Raw genomic sequence first — 21,416 nt, 5'->3', positions numbered from 1 at the left:
TTGTTGGTTCAACCAGATAAAATATAATTTTAAGTTATTGGAATAACTTAAGCTCGTGCTATTTTCTGAACAGGACTGAAATCACCATGAACGTGATACTTTCTGATAGCAGAGAAATATGCAAATGGCTGTGGAATGAAGCAGCACTGAGCACTCTTTATTCTTTTTGTTGCTGCTTCTGCAGGAGCCACATCTCAGCAGCTGTAAATAGATTTTTTCTGGACTGGAATTATTATTATTTTAAATTAAGAAAGCAGTTTTTCCAGAGTTCCTGGAAATTTGCCTGACTTACCATCTAAAGAAGACTCTAAGTCATCAATTTTTACCTTTTGGAGAAAATTATTAAGTGGTCAGCCTTAGTCACATGTTTTTGACTGTATATGAAGCTTGAGCATTTTAAACTGGTGCTGAAATTAAGTCTCACCCTTCACTTTGCTCCGGCCAGTGATCGTTGTCCTCTTTCCTTGTTTATACAAGCTGAATCATCTGAAACTTCCCTGTCTTCTGAAATAGCTTTCAGCTAGGCTGGCTCTGCAGGAATTGAGAGGAAGCTCATGGCTGCAAAAAAAAAAAAAAAAAAAAAAGAATGGAAGCAAGAGGAAGGTGAGGTTGTTACTTAAAGCAGAGTCAGCTGGGGTTCATTTATAGCATTAGCTGAAGTAAAGCCTGGTGGAAAGGATTCTTATAACTTGAGTTCAGTTGGATTTATTTGAAATGTATTGATATACCCTAATTTAGCCCATTTTTCTTTTTCCTAAGTCACATTGTTTCTGCTTTTTTTTTTTTTTTTTTTTTTTTTTTTCAGGAAAAATGCAAAAATAGAACAATGAGCAAACTTGTCAGAATGGTTTGAGTCATTCCCATGCAATGTGTTTTTTGGGACTGGGAAGAGAAAAGTCTTCATCTTTGCTGCTCTGAGAAATGAAACCGCTGGTTTCATAAAGCTTTCACTCTTAGTAAAGGCAAATCACATCATTTAACTCTGAAGCTGTATCTCTAGTTGGGAAGGGCTTTGTTGTAGGGCTGACTGGCACGTAATCGGACTTGCTCTGAAAGTCATCCTGTGGGTACAGTTTCGTGCTGTGCCTCATTGGAGATAACTCCAGGCTGCTGCCACAAAGGGCCGAAGCTTTGCGGTTACTCTCCCTGTCTTGCTTTTGGCTCTGGAGGTTATGAGGCCGTGGTGAGAGCTGATAAGCTGCCTGATGTGGGGGAAACTGCTCTGCCTGGTTTACCGCCCTGTCGGTAGGCCGAATGGCCTTGCTCCGACTGTGCAGTCATTACCTCCTGTGCGAGAGAGGGGGTGGGAATACATTTCAGGGGCCAGGGAAGGGAGAGAATCTCACCTTGTACAGTATAGCCTGCGGTTACTTTGCACTCGATTCAAGCTGGAACATTTAATTTATCCTCAGAGTCTATCTTAATCACTCTCCATAATGTCCATGATCCAGCAAACTGATAATTTCATATCTCTCTTGTACTTGATTTTAGAAAGCTGTTCTAAAACTTCTTGTCATTTTCCCCTATCCATGTTAGCCATTTTTAAGCTATGCCTGTGTCTTTATCGACTTCATAAATTGCTTTAAAGGGAAAATACTTCATAAACAACTGGAACTTGTTGAGGTATTTTTTGTTTCTGTGGGTTTGGTTTTTGTTGTCCTCAGTAGTCTGTCTGTATAGAGAATCAGCCTGAGTATGGCTTGTTAAAGTATACCTCTATCCTTCTGCATCTCCTCAGCTGGGCTGAACTCTCATTATTTGAACGTTTTCTGAACTCTCATTGTTTGAACATCCCCATTATTTGAATGCTTTCATGGAAGTTGGCTTATTTAGCACTGTCATAAATTGATAAATGTTTTAAGTTTTAGGTAGTTAATATTACATGTGCAAACAGCAGTATAATTTATCTTACCGATAGCTACCAATATCTTATCTATCAGTGAAGCTATTAACCACTAGAACAAGTTGCCAAGGGAAGTGCTGGATCCATCACTTCTAGACATGGTCATTCCCTGCCTGAGGACTTTATCAATGCTTTCTTTAATCTTCTCTTCTGGCAGATTTAGTGATCATGTGTCCCTGGGATGATCTAGTAGAAGAAACTGGCCAGAGCTGAATCCAACTGGAAGAGAACCAGCTGGCTGGTTTGTCAGCAAATTAAACCGGCACACCCTCCAACAGCGTGAGACCAGTGCAAGGGAAGAGGCAGCGGTGTGAGAAGTAGGGAGAGAAAGCATGCAGGGTCACTCCATCATCATCAGATATTGTTGGTCTAGTTGTAAGAGTCTATGCTCTCTAAAAAATGGCTAAAGCAACTGTTCCTGAAAAGCAGACCCCCATCTTTTTGGTCTTGTAACTCGTTAAGTCTCTGGCTGGGGGATTTTAAAGTACAACTTCACAAATTTAGCTATACTTCCAAGCTGCCTGGGAGTGTCTGCAGTTTCAGATAATCATTGGGAGAGTGGGCCATGGACTGTTGGGAACTTCTGTGTCCCAGGTAAATTAGAGCTTTTCTGAAGTGAGGGAAAAATTGAGATTCTGTTTGGAAATAAAAATGCTGAAGGGAGTACGTACACATTAGGAAGAAGGTGAGTGTGTTAATCCCATACTGTCATAGTTATGGTAGATAAGAAGACAGCAGATCTCCAGAAGTGTTTGCAAACAGCAGAATAAAGTATTTGTGTTAAGCATAAATTATAAACTACGCTCTTCTGCTCTTAAAAAGCAAATATGGTGCTTTATAAGCTTGAGCCAAATTACACGTGGTTCTGAAAATACACTGCCTCCTTCAGCACAGGGAGGGAGAGTCTGAAGTGGAAAGATCTTTCAATCTTAGTGCTGTATTTTTATGAAAGAAAATCCTGAAATACGTGGATGTAATGTAAATGGCTTGTAATGTATGTATTAGAAGAAAACATATCCCAGTAGGTAACTAGTAACAGGAAGACCCTGGCTTGATGAATAGCAGGTGAAGTAAATCTATTTATAAAACACAAAATGTGCTGTCAGAGTAAGACAGCCTGCCATCCCCATGCAGCAAGAAGCCCATACTGATTTTTTACCTCATGTCTTGCTGTATTGCAGTTCTACATAGTGGCTGAAGTGGTAAATCCTGACCTAATTAAAAAAAAAAAAGCTGAAGTTATATTGTTCATTGTCTCCACGTGTATTATTATTATTATTATTTATTGTCTGCATGTGTAATTGGGTCACCAGGGTTGTGCTCGGTAGTTATGAAACACATGGGGACAGACTAAAGGGATTTCCTGTGGTTTTTGGAATCGGAACTGCTTCTTCAAGAGAATGTGGTGAGGAGAGTGGAGATGATGATAAGCTTTCTATGAACTTGTGCTCAGTTCTCTCCTGACTGCAATGAGCACTATCCTGAGCCCCAGACAGTTTTTCATAACCTTCTGTAATGTCTCTGTTCCCTCCCTAAATTCCTTAAATACCTGCAGTTCTGTGTTACTATCAATTAGCTACGCAAGACACAGCACATGCTGTAGCTGTTTCCAGGCTGCATATTTGATGGTTAGCCAACCAGCAGGTTAAAGGAGTAGTAGTGTTAGGGTAGGGGGAAAAAAAAGGTATAACACTTATTTTAAGACATTATTCTGACATGTCTCAACCAAACGGGTGTACAGGGGGGAAACTGGCTGACAGGCATGCTCATGTGAGCTTGATTTTCTCCAAGGTGTACAAGATGATATTCAAGTATGGAAAGCCTGGGGGCAGACCTAACTTCTCCATTCTGAGTGCCTAGCAGAAGACTGGATATAATAAAAGCAAGATGAAACTTGAGTTCCACAAAACACATCCTGTGGATACCTAGCAAGATTTTGCATTTGCTTTCTAGTTCAATTTTATGTCTTCGTTACGTTCTGGGGTTACTCCTCCTTTCTTGGTCAGAGGTGAGGAGGAGGACCTGGGGGTATGGGCAGTCAGCCTCACCTCAGTTCTTGGCAAAGCGAGGGAGCAGACCCTCAGGAAAACTGCTTCCAGGTACACGAAGGGCAAGGAGGTGACAGGGCAGCCAGCGTGGATTTCCAGAGAACAACTGATTTGAACAGCGTGGTTCCTTTCTATGATAACCCAACCAGTTCTGTGGACAAGGGGAGAATGAGCTCTTATATACAGGCAAGGCTTTTGACATTGCCCCTGACATTTTGCCAAATGGAGGAGAAATAGGCTAGATGACTGCAAGGTAGGAGGGAGGCTGGGACCCAAGCCAACCAGTCAACAGTTCAAGGCCAAACTGGTAGCAGTTGACTTGGTGTTCCTGGGGCTGGTATGGGGCTGGTGATGATATCCAGCCGCCCAGATGATAGGACGGTGTGTCCTCCCTGTACGCTGAGCGAGGAGGAGATGGTTGGTGTGCCGCGGGGGCACTGAGCCAACAGGAGCCTCCTGTAAGTCCTAGAAATGAGTGAAAGTGAAAATCCAGCACCAAGGGATCAAGGGGGAAATCTGGGACTGGCCTTGCTGGCAGGTGGCTTTGACCGGGGAGTAGCTGGCAGTCCCTGCTGATTGTGCTTGGGGCACTAAGGGACACCAGTTAGTGGTGGGACGTGGAGGTTCAAGTTGGTGCTTGGATGTCATGATCACAGAGGTCTTTTCCAACCTAGGATTCTATTACCTGGCATTTGCAAAGCTGTATCTAAAATACCATGTCCAGTTTTGGTCCCCTTTCTATTGAAATGCAGGAGGAATGCCAACACACTCATCTCAGAAAGGCAGCTGGGCATGATCATGTTACCTCCATCCTTTGAAGACTTTCAGGTTTGAGCTGGGCAAAGCCTTGAGTGACTTGCTTGGACTGAGGTCTGCCTTGCTGTGACAAGTTTGGAGTTAGTGACTTCCAGAGGTCCTTTCAGACCTTTTTATTCCCCCTGTGATTCCCAATATTGCAAACCATGCTGACTTAAATCATAATCTTAATAAGATATGGTTAAATCCCTTCAAAATTCAAGTTACAAATGAGTGTTTAAATGACTTGATTTCCTGAATTTTAGAACCTAATTGAGCTAACGAAGCAACTTCATCTTTAAAATTATCTGATTAGGGCTGTAGGGTGCCCTTGAGCGTTTGTGGTTTTGACTGGCTTTTGTAAAAATCCATTGCATAAGGATTTCTAACTGTGCTTTTCAATCAACAATTCAGTTTTTGTATTGACTGAAATGTCCGCACTAGAAAGTAAATTAACTTCATTAATGCAATAATTAGTGTGGGCCATCCTGACAGTGTGAAGTCAGATAGGAGCACTTGCCTCTGTTCTAATGCTAAGCATATTTTGTGGTTTTTGAAAGATCCCAGTCTGGGACCACTCAGACTATTGCATCATTCCTGTTTTTAAAGCTGAAGAGAACACTTTGTGCATGCTCCGAATGATGCTTTTAAGTTTCCATAAATTTATTTCAAAGCCAGCTTCTTGCCGTGTTTGCAGAAATACAAATTGTCATTCTGAATGAGATATGTTCCAAGTTGTAGACTGTATATTAAAGCATTTTTGCGTTTTTTGGGGTAGTGTGAAAGAAGTTTTCTTTTGGTTTAAAGCCAGAAAGCTTTCAGAGACTTTCTTGTTTTTGTCATTTATGCATTCGTAACCTGGAGCTGTGATCATTCTGTCCTTTTTGGCCAGAGGAGTCCTCACAACAGTCTGCAGGAGGAGCTGAAGCTTTTGTAGTATCATGGAGCCCTGATACAGAAGGAAGGAAACGTTTATGTAACAAATACAGATATTTTTTGGTAACTTTGTAAAAAGATTTCTAGCTAAGACAAGCAACTGAACTTTCACATGTATTTTTAAGTGCTAATTAACTATTTAGTGGAGGTTTGGAGGGAAAAATGCTAACAATCCTGTAAATGTGGTGTGACCCCTTTGCTGACCCTGTGGCGCTTCTGCTTATTTGGTGCTTAGGATTTGAACTAGATCTGAGTGAGATATGTTTATTTTCTTGCTCAGAGCTTCTTAGCAGTTTTTCTGTAGGCAGATGTTCTGTGACTCACCTTGGATGTTGAATGTTTTACTAAATAGATGTTATAAAATTAAGGGAAGGGATAGAGGAAGAGGTGTAAGTCTATATACAGAACAGTATCTGAGTCATGGCTTGAGGATTTTTTGTTATTTCTCAGCACATTCCCCTGTGCCCTTTGAGATCCTTTGTTTTCTGTGCTTATCAGCTTAGCAGCAATTCTTCAGCTGTACTTGTGAAGACGTTTGCTGCCTTTCCTGCAGGTGTCACCTCTCTCATTTCCATGCTGCTTCCTTACAGTGAACTCTACTCGGACACAGTGAAAGAAAACAGCAAGTAACATAAAACATAACTTTCTGTTTAACGTATTTTTTTTCCCAGGTAAAACACCTTGACCTTGTGTGTTTTCACAGGCAGTCCGTGATACCTGTAGTTAGTGCTGGTTTTTCTCTGATGCTTCCTTTCTCCTGTCTTCTCTTGACACATTCCTGTAATGAGGGGTGGGGAGAGCCTGGTGATTCTTGCTTAGAGAGCTTAAGGGAATTGAGGGGGAAACAAACATACAAAACCAAACTCTTATTTTTAAAACGTGTTTTATATGCTCATATGCAGTGGTAGACACTTCAGAAGGTAAGGGAGAATAGAGTAGGAAAACGAGGCGTGTGGTGTTTGCATCTTTGGTGCTTCAGGGCAGGCTGCTAGGCAGGATTTCTGCTGCAGTGTTTGTATTTAATTTCCATCACAAAGTTTTTCGCTAATTGTACTGGAGCCAGCTTGAGAAGCTGTCATTTGAGATTTACTGTTAGAATGCAAATGAGCTTCTCTTTACCGTTTTCAGTAGAGCATCTTCCTAATTCCTTCAGTATTCATGGTCTGTAAAAACAGATAGAATCTCTTGTTATATATGTGTCAAGTCATTTCTTCAAGAACCTACCATTGACTTACTAGACCTGTGCTAAATGCCAGGTGAATCCAGGGTGACTTCTAGATGGAGCAGCTCTGCACAGGCAGAACCAAGGCTCCTGGCTTTCAGCTGTCTCACAGGTAGGCTGCTGGTTTTGTTTTCCTGTTTTTTTTAGGGAAGCTATTGCAGTGGCAGGATTACTGGTCTACACAGAAAGTATTTCTGGTGGTAGTGCAGCATAGGGCAAGTTGCAGAGAGTAATGAAGACTATCAGACACTTGCGGGGGGTGTGGAAAGGAAAGAAGAAGAAAAAAGCAGAACTTTACTCAAATTTTGCTTTGTCACTGGCTTCAGCAGTGACTAGAGCTGTCTGGGAATCAGGTTGTCTAGAGATAATGACTGGGGTGTCAGTGGCATGGCACTGGGAATGTATTTTTGGGAGAAGTTGATTTGCATTCAGCTTGGCCAACTTCTGCAGAGTTGCACGTCTGTTGTAGAAGTAAAATTGGGAGTGTGAGAAACTTCGTTAAGGGCTCTGACAGATTGTGTGGGTCACAAAAATCAAGATGTCTCTGAAAGAGGGTGTGATAAAGCCAGTTGCTGATACATACTTCTCTTTGTGTATATCTGACATTCAGATAAAATCACAGTACAAAAATTTTCTGTGTTTACCGTTAGAGTGAAACGTTTTGGGACTCCATGCTTTAGAAAAAGAACAGAACAGCTTTTTAGTCTGGCTCTTTCCTTCCCCTCCTTTATTTTTATTTTTTGCCTTGGAGCTCGAAGTATTTAATCAAAATGGGAAGTTGACAGTAGCTGGACTGCTGATGCTGAGATTTGGGCAAATAAAGGCCCAGAGGTGATACTGGATAATGTGAGACTTGCACAGTATGATTGAAAGGTTTTTTTTTTTTTTTTTTTCTCTTGTGTGTTTAGTTTGATTTATTTTCATCCTAAAAAATGTAGAACAGCATAAAATACCCTTAGTGGTGAAACTCATTGAGTTTCTAAGTGGTCTTGCAAACCACCTCATACATTCAATGACTTCTGATAGAAAAAAGATGCTGTATATTTTAAGAATTATATGTTTTTTATGACATTTACCAGGGTTTTTGATTGAAAGGACTTGATTTTTAAGTTCCTCTCTAAGTTAAAGACTTCTTAAAATCTGATAGAAGTGGGTATGGAACTGGAAGGCTGAGGTGTCCAGGCACTGAGCTGTGTGAATGGGAGCTCAGGCTGGGGCCGTGCTCTGTCTGAGCTCCTGCACTGGAGGATCTCCTGGGGCTTGTTGAGAATTTGGCCTGGCCCTGCAGCGTGGTGACTGCGTGCTCATCTAATGCTGCGCCGAACCTAATTAGCCTGCCCAGCTGCGGGCTGTGTTGGAGAGAGTACAAAAGGCTGTCTCTCCAAATGGAGCAGGCTCTGTCAAGATCCAAACCTGGTCCCTGTCAGATGGCAGCAGGGTGTTTGTGGTGCTCCCAGAGTCTGGGTTGACGTGGCTGAGCTGGTGTTATGTAGAATCTGTTTGGATCCAACAGTGTCTATTTGTTTGCATGGAGGGGACCTGTGTTGCTGGAAAGCAGTATTTGTTTGTCTGGCATATAGGCTAATACATCCCACAGATTTAGGTTATCTACCTAGGAAATAAGCCACAATTTGACAGCTAATTAAGGTTCAATTGTATATGCTTAAAAGAAAATGTATGCAGAGTGGCGCAGATATCTTTCAGTTCCATTGGCACGGTGTTTCTTATTATAAATTAATAAAGAATCCTGATAGCTGAGAGCACTTTGCTTTAAACAAAACTTGAAGTGAATATTTAAACATGAGGCCAGCATCACCTTAAACTGAATACCATCTCCTCTGCCACATCCCTTCCTTGTGGTGGGTAGGTGTGGGTGAGGAGAGCTGCAGCAGCAGGACGCAGTGTGTGACTGCCTCGGTGCAGGGATGCGGATCGGGAACAAAGCTGATGTGGCTGGGATAGCTCCTCAGGGAGCAGGCACAGTTGGCAATGGCTCTGCTGTGTGTCAGAGTACTTCTGAGGCTGTACACAAGGCACCCAACTTCCTTCTGGGCTGGTTTGAAGGCAGAAGATCTTGCTCGTGATGCTTAGCGTTGAGGTAAATTGCGGTGACGCAGCTGTTTTGCAAGTCCTTCATGTGGAGCGTGAATGCAGTGGCTGCACAGCTGAGCTTGCTGGAACCAGCTGCGGTTCCACGTGCCGTCGCTTAAACCTGGTGGCTTCTTGAAGGCTGCCGTGAGCTGGCTTGTAAAGCGTGGGTAGGCTGCATGGTCTCTTAGTTAAATGTGCTCTTTCCGTGTTCAGTTCTTACCAGCTCGGAACCACATCCCTAGCGTAAGAGCTGGCAGGAATCCAGTGGCTTTGCTCATTTATGCATTATGCTGAGGTGTGGTTTCAGGGCAGCTTTCGGGAACGTGTGAAGCAGTAAGCGGGGAGGGGCAAGAAAAGTGGACCTGTAGGGGAAAACCCCTGGTTTTAGGGACCTGCATGCTTTCAACACCTCCATATCATCCTGGTTTCGGTCTCACCCCATGGACTTAGTGCTTATTAGTGATTAAAGTTCAATGAGGCTACTCCTGTGATGCCTGTCTCTAATTTAAGTTTCAGTGTGAAGACATCTGAGTTGCTTGCTGTGAGATGGCTTCATGCTGTGAGCTGAAGCACGGTCAGCGAAGGGGTTGGAGTTTCACTGAGAAGCATGCCCCTGATCTGGACATAGCAATGATGTAGACATGGATCTAAGTTGGCTGTGATGCAGTCTTGCTCCTCAGACCCTGCAGTGAGCCGTTTTAGGAAGATTAACTTGTGGAAAGTTGGGAGTCTTTGCTTGGGCTGTTTACTTCTGCTACATCAGATAAAGAAATAAGTAAGTACTGGTTTCAGCACTAAGCAGGAGGAAAGGACCATGTGGATGAGCATGGAAGAGGGTGGGATCACAGCATCCCTGCAGTAAGATGCCTTGAAAGCATAACTTTGCAGTTTTCTCTCTTTCCATGAACGGGCACCATGAGAAGGAAAGAAGGAAGTTCTGTGTTTCCATCTCTCCAAGCTTCAGTCTGCCTGGGCTTCTCATGCTGATGCTTATTGGAGCATGAAAGGAAAGGAAGTACCTGCCTCCTTGCACACGATCCGTGGGCAGAGACATCTCCCTGGCAGTGGGAAACTTGGGCTACTTACCTACTCAGTGTGAGGAAGACTGAACCCACGTCTGCACCCCAAGAGGATACTTTAACCTTTGGGGAACTGGTTATCGAGGTCTTTTAGGGTCACTGTGTAAAGAGGAGAGTGAATCATGGGGGCAGATGCAGAGCACAGAAGAGGGAGCTTGGCTATAGCATGGGGAGGATTTGGGCTGGGGCTCTCCAAAGCCAGGTGCTCACTTTGTAAATGTGTCTACCAGGAGAGCTTTGTTGGACAAAATTCACAGAGTTTTGAAAGCAAGGGCTAGAACTTCATGGGTGATGGAGAGTTTGCCAGGTTTCTTTATTCGAGCACATGGGTAGTCGTGTGACTCAAGTCAGCGTGACAGTGAGTTATGTGATTCTGGGGTAGGGAAAAACACTCTTATAGCACTGCTTGTGTTCAGTGTTTATGGGTGGGTTTTCAGTGTTCAGCATCTGGAGAGCTTTTTTCAGTGTAAAGCTTTGTCTTTGGTGGTTGATTGTACGCTATGTTATTACTATACTTGTTTCCTAGACCCTTCACCAGCTTTGTATTTTTTTTCTTTGGACACAGAGGTCTTCAACTCATTGTAGTCACCTTAGAAGCTGTAGGAATGCTTCAAGGAAAAGCAGCTGTAAAGGAACATTCTCCTTCAGATTAACACTTGATTTTGAGATCGTTGTGAAGAAATGTGGGATAGTAAAAGGGTAGGATTGTGGTTTATCTTTGGTCTGCAGCATAACCTCTGTTATAAAAGTGAGTACCTTTATAACTTTGTGTGTATGTATTCGTAGTTTATTAGAGACTAAACTTTGTTTTCTGAGACAGTGTTTTCTGAGATAAACAGCACTATCCTGACTTATACAGCTAACAAGGTTGATTTCAAGCTTCTAGCAACTCTCTGTTCTGCCTTAACTGCAGCTTGGCAAGGCTCTTCTGGAGGCCAGACAACTTTCCAGGCTCGAGGTTCCAATAAATGACTGGACTGACCTAAACTCTGCCTCAGGAGACCTCGATGGAGCGTGGCACAAAACTCGAGTTCTTGCAGCTCAGTGCTGGGTTTGCCCCTCTAGGCCTGCAGCAGCTTTCAGCAAGGCTTCCTGAATAGCTCAGGAGGATTTTGGTTATCCCACCAATGTTGCTGTTGTTTTATCAGCTATTATGTGTTTTGCAAGGGATTTACTTTGTCTGGTTTCTGTCATCATCTGGCTACTACAGAAAAGTCTCCAAATTCTGACGGTACTGTAATATCCTAAACAAAGGACCAGGAATGTGAAAATGTGCTTTTTGCTGGGTGTGTGGCTATTTCTAGACAAGACACAGGCAGGCTCAAATGTCAGTGTATTTTTCAGTCTTTCCCATTGTTTATTCATTGATATTTGTAGGTTCCCAGGGGGACCTATGCTGTAGGCTCCTGTAACAGGTGACTCCAGGAAGAGCCTGTGCAGCTGAAGGCTCCCTTTGTTTAGAAGCAGTGAAGATGGGTGTTAGGCGGTTGTGCTTATCAGGAGGCTTGCCTTCTGCCACGTCCTGGTGCCAGCAGAGGAGAACTGGTTGTGTAAGTTTTAGAGAAGTGAAGGGGTCACCTGTGCCAGCAGAATTGGGATGCTTTGTTTGGGTAGTACAGCTGTGCTGGCCAGTAATGCCCACTGTTTTATCCAAGAGGCAGTGCTGTTAAATAGGACACTTTTCTCCTCTGCCATGGGGAAATCATGTAGTCGGTTGTTGATGGGGCTGACTGGCTTTGATATGTGGTCTATTTTATTAGCAAGCTGTCATCTTACTGGAAACAAAAACCTGAACAGATGAGTCCCACAAAAGCCTGCTATAACCACATTTCCCCAAAAGATGTCCAATTGATTATTTTTTTTAACTTAGCACCGTTGATTTTAATTTGAGCCCAACTCAGGTCAAACCCCTCAATGTTCTCTGAGAAAGTTCTGCAGTGACATTAAAGGCTGTCATGGTTGGCTGATGCGGTTGGATGACCAAAAGCTGCCAACAAAGGTGAAACTTGAGTCGACCACAGAATGGTTGAGGCTGGACAGCACCTCTGGTTGTCTGGTCCAGCTCACACCTGCTCAGCTTCAGCACACAGCCACATCCACCTGGGCCCTTAGCACCTCCAAAGAGACACTACTGCTTCCCAGAGAGGTTGATCACCCCCATGGCAGGTGGCGTGTGTGTATTTATAGGTTTAAAGGGAATTTGTTTGGCTTCAGGTGGTGTCCGTTGCCTCTTGTTCCTTTGAAAGAATGTTGTCTCCCTTCTTGGGGAGCTTTGGTCCTGCTGGATGTGCAAGAAAAGTGTGTTAGACCTCACCGTGTTCATGCTGCAGCTTGAGAAGATGATTTTGAATCTAAGAGTTGGTCATTGTGGACTCAACTACAAATCATGGATTTGAGTTGAGTTTGAAATTGAGAAAGCTGTGTAAAAAGCAGAAGGAAGGCAGGATAGGTATTTTTGGTGGTTTATAGAGATATTCTGCTCATTGGCACTTTTTGATATTTTTTTTGAAAGCTTTGACCAGCTTCTATTACTACAGTTGTTGCTGACACTTTCAGTATCAGGTCTATTCTTGAGTAAAGCTTTTAAATTTTAGAAATTAATTTTGAATTAATTTTTTTAAAGCTTTTAAAAAGCTTTCGATTGCAGTGTTTGAAATAGAAGTACATTCCATGGACTGATACAACTCCTCATTATTCTAAGGAGCTGTTACTTCTTAAAACATTTTCTGTCACTACTGAGCAGTGTTTTGCTTGGGAAAATAGAGTAATTCCAAGAGCTTTCAGCAGTTCATGTCTTTCAGTAACTGGACTCTTTTGGCAGTAGAAGGTTTTTCTGCCCACTGTGTTGCAGACTGAACCACCTGAACAGTTCACCTAATGCTACTTGCTAATATTGAAAAGCAAAACTGGTAAATGTTCTTCATGAAGACTAAGCAGTAAAGAGATATGTAACTTGTTCCTGTTTCTGTGTCATCACCTGAAAAATACATGGGATGAAACCGTCTTGATGTTCTTCATGTCATCCCTCATACTTACCAGGCAGGGGAATAGAATTTAGATCTGACTTGTCTATGTATGAGAAAGAAGATGGCATTAAATATCATTGACAAATACAAGAGGAAATTCAACATGTAAATTCCAAGAATAAAAAACTGCTATTTGTGTTTGCTGCAGTTTTGCTTTGGAGCTCCTGGATGATGACTGGGAGGTTCTCAAGATCCAACTTCAGCTGTTGGCACAACCGTGTCCATGTTTTACAGTCTGGGGAGGTGACCAAAATGAATGTGCTGTGTATTTCAAGAGCAAATATAGAAAATTTCCCCCAAGGAAATAAAGAGGCTTTCAAAAGAATTAGTTCATATTGACATAGCGTGTCTATGATTTCCTTCTTCAGACTCTCCTGGGGAAAAAGGACCATGTGTTTGGCAGGTCGAGTCGCAGACAGTGATGTTGTATGCAGTTACAATGCCTGACTTTGTGTTCTGATCCATTTTGCATATTTAACTTCGCAAACTGGTCCTATATTGTGTATTTTGAGATATAATACCTGCTGATGTGCTTCAAAATAGAGTTTGTCCCAAGACAAATACATAACATGGCTATTTCTTACATTTTTACGTATCTTGTTTTCCCCAGTGGCCGAATTGAGTTGGTTGGAAGGTGACGTTATTTCCAAACTGCAGGTGATGAATAGCTATTGTCTTTATGATCCATGATTTATTTGCAGCTGTCTCCTTTGTTAGTTGGTGTGTTCAGAACAGTTTGCCAGACAGATCATCCTAGCTTCTCATGGATTTGGGATACAATCCTGTAGTTTTGATTTTTACCAGGCTGGTTTTCTGACTTCATCTGTAGGCAGCAGAGGGATAAAGGCTGCGTTTCAAAACATGCAGCAGCACTCTTGATAAAAGCTGCCCATGGATAAGAACTGTGCATTAATTTAATGGATTTAATGGGGCTGGAAGTTCAATGCCGGGGTGGGGATGGGACACATGACATGACTTTTGCCAATTTGATTCCTTAATTGTGAAGTAATTCTTGTATATTATCATGCATTGATAAAATAAGGGCTAATCTGTTTTTTTTTTAAAAGGACAAAAAAAAACCAACCCTCTACAGCTGTTGAAGATTTATCTTTTCAACACTCCTGTGGTCTTGTCTTTGCATGTGTATGTTGTGATCTGCAGATTAAATGGAGGTTTTGGTGAGCGTAGTGTTATGTCTTGTAGCACCTGATTGTCCTCGCTGGATTTGTGAGAGGGAAAATTATTTGATTACTGCAGGTTTGTGGAAAGTCCTGGCATAAACAGAATTTCTTGATGAACAAATGAGCTCTTATTGCCAAACAAGCCTTCAGTTGCCAGTAAGCAACTCCAGTGGATCTTGTGCAACAGATGGACAAGTACATAAATATAATGCTAGGCTCCTTTGAGTAAACTTAATTATGTCAAAATTAGAGCTTGCTTGCTTATTCATCTTTCGTACAAAACCAGATGATTCTGAAGGAGGGTGTCTCTTAAATATCTGTGCATATTAAGTTGTTTGGTGCTGTCAGTCGTGCTCATTCTGGTTTGTTTGTATTAAATTTCTCAGCTCAAACTTGCAAAAGTATTGAATCTTTTTCTTTTGTAGGCATAATAGGAGATATAAGCATGAAAATTGAGAAAGCATTGCCATACCTGCACAATTTGAAACCTTCTGTTTGACCCCCAAATATGCATTGAATAACAAATGACTTCCCTGTGGGCAGCGGTTCGTGGTTGTGAAGTCTTAGGCTGGGACTTGAATTTTGGACAGCTCCCCCCCAGCCCCTTTTATCACATGTGCACACAAAAAAATCCAACCTTCCGCCACCAAAATATGCCATATTCCTGGTTTTCCTTGAATAAGTGACACTTCTATTTTTCCTTTCTAAAATGTATGGGGACACTACAACTCTCAAACAAGCATTTGTTGTTAGGTCTGCCTTTTTGTTCATGTGTAGCTTTGAAGTTTCATTTCTGCGTTTCTGAGTTGTACTCACTGTTTTTTTTTTTTCCTTCAGTGGACTATATCGTGGAGTATGACTATGACGCAGTGCATGACGATGAGTTAACGATTCAAGTTGGGGAAATAATCAGGAATGTGAAAAAACTGGAAGAAGAAGGATGGCTAGAAGGGGAGCTAAATGGCAAGAGGGGCATGTTCCCTGACAACTTTGTGAAGGTGAGTTTTCTGCATTGACTTGTTTCTGCTGTGATCATACAGCAGCCTACTTATTACTGAAATGTTAAGAGTTACATACCAGTTATATTTATAATGAGATGAATTTTTAATTGGAAGACCTTTCAACTGATAAAAATTTTTTGGAATGTTTTTAAAACTTTTTTTTTCTTCTTGGTAACTTCTGCTTTTGTTCTTGCTCACTTCAGCATTGGTCTGTGCCCATGCACTGTGTATCTTGTCTCCTTGCTACTGCTCAGTGCATTAGCAGTTGCCTGCAGTGCTGGTGACCTGCTTTAGTGATACAGATTGACTTTAAAATCAAAATTACCCCTACGGAAGACATCAGGTCAAGAGAGACTTGGGAAATTAGGGTCATGGCCCAGTCAGCTCAGCTGTAATGAAAAACTGCATCCTCAGGCTGTGGTTATGTGGATGCTTCAGCCTGGATTACAAGCAGTTCTGTTTGAAGGAGGCTTCTGCACTTGCTACCCTGAACTCCATCCTTCTGGTACTGCCTTTTTGTGGCTGTGCAAAGGGCGAGAACAAGGATGGGTCCTGCTAAAGGGTAACTGTAAAACTGTGAAATCATACAACTTCTTGCATTTACTGTGTTTGTGCCCTAGTTTTCACTGATCTTGTTTGCAGACGTGTTTTCTGTTTTCTCTGGAAGTTTTCTAAACCTGTTACTGAGTATGCAGCTATCTATTAATCAGTTACATTGAAGAAACCTGCAGAGAATCGAGGTGTGCTGTTCCATTAGTCACGTCTGAAACTTAGCATCTGGCAGCTCAGCAAACTTAGCATCTGGCAGCTTTATCATCTGAACTACTCACCTGTTACTGAGGTGTTATATACTTAGCTTCCTTATGCTTTCTTCTCCCTTTGAATAACTTTCAAAGATTCCGAGGTGTAACTTCAATACCACAAAATATAATCAAAGAGAATTTAGGTATTCCTGTCTTTCTGAAGTGAAATTATTATTTGCAAAACAGGAATTCTCTAATATATCTTATTAACCGTAATATTTTCATGTTGTTAAACCATAAGAGGGAATTTGTCCGGTGTTATAGACACTTTACACTTGCTTACGTTAAATTTGACAATACTTCTGTTTGACTTTATGAAAAAGTGAAGTCATTCCTTTTTATATATTGCTGAATGATTTAGATATCTATCTTTTAGTACCGGTGGAAATAACCCAGTTGCTTCTTAGTGAAGGCCTGCTACCAAGAAAAAGTTTGTAAGATTGTCTTGCACTTGTATAATACGTTTAACTGGTCTGTAGTTCAGTGCAAAAAATCCATTTCAGGTTTAGGGCCCTTTATTAATAGTAACTTAAGGTAAAATTAAGCATCGTTTTGATGATTATTGTACTGATTTGTCTAGCACTTCAGTGCCACATAGCAAGGTGTCAGTCACAGTGGTTCTCCAGATCATGGGTCACCAAAATCATCTTCTCACTGAACAGTACAGAGGGGTCAGAACTGGCTTGTTGGTACATTAAAAACTAATTTTTTTTGGATATTGTTTTGCCTGTCTGCAGCCGCAGAACTGTTTACCAACTTTGATTTAAATTGCTTTCATCTTTTTGCATCTCAGCTCCAATTACTTGTGATTGTACAGCTGTTCACCATATGTATGGTGTAGTTGGATAGTCTGGGTTACAGGACCTATTTCCTGGAAAGCAGAATAATTTGGAGAACTGAAAAGGAAACTGTAGAAGAAAACCCTCTTTGGTTTAATATTTGGTGAATGACAACGGGGACAAGTTGATTGAGGAGTTCAGTTATGAGGTTGATTTCATGATTAAATTTTTTTGTAAAGACTTTATGCATAGGCTGAAAAACCTGTCTTGCATTGATTAGATGATGGGAAAGCATAAAAATAACTATTAAGTCATGTTTTTTTTTTTTTTTTTTTTCCCTTTTGATTATAGTTCCTTCTTATAAAGGTAATCTTAATGTACAGGTAGTGGTAGTTTGAGAGAGAACTTTGTTGGTGCAGAAAGGCTTTTTTTTTCTCCGTCCTCTCTTCACCTCAGCTTCCCCAGACTGCGTTTGCTGCTGCTGTAGGCTGCTGATATTGCAATACCTGTGAAATGCTGTCATGACCAGACCACTACAAACATCAGGCCTAAAAACTAGACTTGAATGATCCAGCTTGACAGCTTGGGCAGGTGTGACACATTAAGGGGTTGATGAACTGCAGGAGGGGAGGTGGAAATGAGCTGAAGCAGCACTGTACTTTGGCCTCACGAACAAGGAAGGTCCTTTGAGAAATGAGTTTGCTCATTTGCCACCTCACCCATCAGCTGTTCAAACTCTAAACGAGGTGGTGGTTTGTGTGTCTTCTGGGCTTCCTATGGAAAGGGGTGTGTTACTGCTCCAAGCAGGAACACCCTGCAGCTCCTGCAAGAGCCAGACCCTCTTGGCGGTGGAGAGGTGTAAGAAGTTGGTGTGGGGTAATGACAAGAGGGATGCTGGAGAGGGCCAAATGTTGTTCATGAACTCATTGCCCGTGTGAAAGGGAGAAGAGAGTGAAGCTGTGAGTGATGCAGTGAGCAGGAAACAGCAAGAAGGAAGCCAGGCTAGGAGGATTGGGGGACCTGGGATGCACCTGGTGCAGGTGCCCAAGTGTCTTTCATTCTGTGTGGGGAAGAGAGAGCATGGGGTGGATCAATCACATCAGGTCAGTGGAAAGCACAACTGGAGGGAACAGATTAGTGTGGACAAGACTAAGATTTACATCAAGTTTTGCACATTTTAATGTGAGATTCTGGGGCTCTGACCTCGAATTTTTATTCATTTCGGAAAGGATCTCTGTATTTTCCTGCCATTCATTAGGTAGGGATTTAACCTGAACTCATCATATGCTTAATTTATTGTGCTTTTGTGAATATCTATGCCTGTCTATTCTGATTTGATAAGAATTGAATTGAAGCCAGTGTATAACCTCTCCATGTAGAATTTGGGTGTTAATCTCTGCTCACGTGAATAAGACTAGCATTTGAAGTTGAAAGTGCGTGTGTTATCAACTAGATCTGCCTGGCCTTGTCCCATATAAAATATTTTAAAGCATAATAAATAAATACATGACAGTTTAAATTATGCAAAAGTGGATGCACAATCTTTGATTTCAAATCCTAGATGTTTTTTGGGAAGGTAAGTTAGCTCTTTAAAAGAAGCCTTGGATTTTTGTCAGACAGCTGCAAGAGTGTTGAGGGGGGGAAAGCGGTAACTCCAGCTCATTTGGTTTTTGCTGGTTTTGCTTTTTTCTTCTTAATTGTGTCTGACTGCCCAAGAGCTTGTTGCCAGGTGGCAGCTGCGAAGTGTCCTTGGCTGCCAGGCAGCATGCAACTGCCTCTAGCCTGTTTGAAGGACAACCCAAATGTCAGTAGGAGGAGTAGGGCTGCATGCCTTCTTCGTGTGTTGGGTGCCCCAGATCCAGACTGTATCAGCACAGCTCAGGTGGATCCCAGTCCCGTTTTGCTCCCTGCTGCTGAGCATTGCCAATATATAGGACTTAGTGACATTTATGCCACTCCTCAGGCTTTGACTTGTGTGTTGGACAAACGCATCTTCTTTGAGAGCATGACTAAGTGCTGTCAGCTTCATTTTGAGTTATGATAGTCTTGCAGGAAAACAGCTTTTTCACTTGAGAGAAAACGAAGACATAATCTTTTAAATGTTGCCAAGTACTGATTTTGCTTGCTTGCTTGGTTTGCTTGTTTTTTTGTTTTGGCTTCTACATTTTTTTTTTTTTTTTTTTTTTTACATGTTTATGTAGCATCCACAGAAGAATTGGAGATTGGTGGTGCCTGGCTCCTGGTAGCAGCTGAGCCAGGGCATTTGTTGCAGGTCCACTGCTCAACAGGTCAAACTGCAGTCTGAGGCACTGTGCCAAACGCTGCAGTTCTTCGTGCTGACTGAAAGCCAAGGGATTTTGTGTTAAGAGAAAGAGAAGAGGTAGGGCATCTGGCTCTCTTCAATGGAGCCTGTAAAGCCTGCACGGTGTCCTCAGGTGACAGTGTCGGCAAGAGTTTGAACGGAAAGTGGAAGGTAACAGTAAAGACTGGGAGGGAAGTCGGGGGTGGTTGGGTTTGTCCAAAGCAGTCCTGAAATGAGAACTCAGAGCTGGTGGAGGAGCTTGCAGTGAGTGGATAGTTGCAAACAAATGTCTATAAAAGGTATAAACAATTATATTGCCTGCTTGTGAAGCTAATTTCCTTGAATTCATTTTTTAGTAAAAGGTCTTCGGAAAAATGTTCTTTCTGTATTGCGGTGTTGGATTTTAGAGTGCTTTGAGAATGAACTTTGTTTTTCCTGCTTGCCTGATAACAAAATACACATTTTCAGTTTTGTTTCTTACTCGTGGTTTATACATGCTTTGTTAAAATAAACTGCCTTTTTCTCTTGATGTTGTGTAGGCACGTGGGTTTCCAATTTAATCAACAAATCCTGATTTAAAATTCCAGCTTGGATTGTGTGCATATACTCCTTTAGTGAGGTTATAATATTTGAATTGGAGGTCTTGTTCCTGACATCATTTCTCTTCCTTCTTCCTACAAGGACAATTTAAAATAAACAACTTCGTAAATTCCTGAAAGGAGTTAACAGTGGAAATCTAGCAGCCTTCTGTTGTTTTCCTTGACAGTGGCTTATCCTTCCTAAAATTTAGCAGTGTGAAATGTGCACACAGCCATTCAAAACCAGTATGGGCTAGAGCAGTGCGTAATGCTGCTAAATTGAATAACTGCACTTGTGTGCTTTGAGATATTAACATTTGCAGTGTGTGGTGTGCTTTGTGTGTTTTTATTTTTTAGTTCTATTCACTTTCCAACCAACTATCGTGACAGCTGAAAGTGATGATTTATATTCATTCTACTTGTTTTAGAATTTTTTTTATCTGTACATAGCTAAAGGGTATTTAGCGTCTTAAAGATTGCTAAGTTATTGCTATTATTTCAATTATTGCTATCTTAGCTCTGTAACGTGCTAGGCTGTGAGCCTGCTTTTCATGGTAGTAAAACTAGTTCGATCATAAACTTCAGGCAGTAAGTCAGAGGAGGGAGGAGCAGCAGATAGATTAATTAGGACTTTTCATCAGTTAAGGGCTTGCCGATGATCTTTGGGGCATTCAGAAAGCACATTTGGGATATGCACCGCCTCAGTCACTTGCTCAGCAGAAGCTGTCTCTGCCATAGAGCTGGTTCAGAGAAAACTTTTTGCCTGCACAGGTGCGTGCAGCTGCTCCTGCTTCGCTTAGCACTGAGCCAGAATCCTTTTCAGGTTAACTTGTGAACTTTGCTCGCTACGACATTTTTTTCTTCCTCCCCTTAAATAAAAAAAAAAAAAACACAACACAGGGTGTGTTCAAGCAAATATGTCCGTGGAAGTGGTAAGCTTGCTTTATTTTCTGTCCGTTCTTAAAATCAAACGTTGTATTGTAAACTGACTTTGTTTCGGGGTAATGAGCATGAACGGCAACTTTAGAAAGTCGTGGTTCTTGTATGATTTTTTTTTTCAATTTTAGTTAATATACTTCGTAAATTCTTGGTCTTAGAGCTGTTTGTGCAACAAAATTACTTGGTTTTGTTTTATGTTAACTCCTTCATTGTATGGAGGCAGGTAAGAATTTTAGTCAGCTACAGTGCTTGTGTGAAGGATTTCTTTTAAACCACGGTGATTTGGTTTTAGGGATTACTTTCAAGTTCAACTTCCTGGTCCGTGCGTTTGCCTATGTAAAGAAAACAAAACCCAAGCCCCTTTCCTTCCCCTAAAAGCACCCCAGACCAAAACGTTTTCATTGAAAAAGTTGCAATATTAGCACAGCTGACCTAGTGGTTCCCAGCTGTATTCCTGCTGCCTCCTTCCTCCCTTCTTGCTCATGTGATGTTGAGTCCTGAGCATGCTGTGAACCGATGAGAGAAACTTTGGCTGAAGCTCTTTCAAACGTAGCATCTTCTGTAATTCCTCTTCAAAAATAGCAAATTGACCTCACCCAGAACTCTAAACAGGAATTGTGGCGTCGGGAGGGGACTGCAGGCGAGATCAGCTTGTTGTCTGCTGGCTCATTTCGAATCCTAACTCTGTTACAATTAGTGTAATAACAGTTGAAAAAATTAATAACCAGTAAGT

At 41.8% G+C, this 21,416-nt stretch overlaps 1 protein-coding gene across 3 annotated transcripts in view; it reads left to right on the top strand.

Moving 5' to 3' along the window:
- The window catches only part of CD2AP (CD2 associated protein), a 73,853-nt gene that overhangs the window by 6,498 nt on the left and 45,939 nt on the right, over positions 1 to 21,416 (top strand). For 2 of the 3 annotated variants that reach the window (XR_011095421.1, XM_068678783.1), the window contains exon 2: positions 15,119 to 15,279. Coding sequence is in view for 2 of the 3 variants with exons in the window: in XM_068678783.1 (XP_068534884.1) it covers positions 15,119 to 15,279 (161 nt within the window). In the remaining variant the exon portion in view is untranslated. Of the gene's footprint in view, positions 1 to 15,118; positions 15,280 to 20,526; positions 20,677 to 21,416 lie in introns of those variants that run through there. The other variant, XM_068678784.1, reaches the window with a different exon arrangement.

This window comes from Anas acuta, chromosome 3 (genome assembly GCF_963932015.1).
Source record: "Anas acuta chromosome 3, bAnaAcu1.1, whole genome shotgun sequence".
NCBI classification, from domain to species: Eukaryota; Metazoa; Chordata; class Aves; order Anseriformes; family Anatidae; genus Anas; species Anas acuta.
Note: the sequence above shows the minus strand (reverse complement) of the source record. Positions and strands in the feature narration are given on the sequence as shown.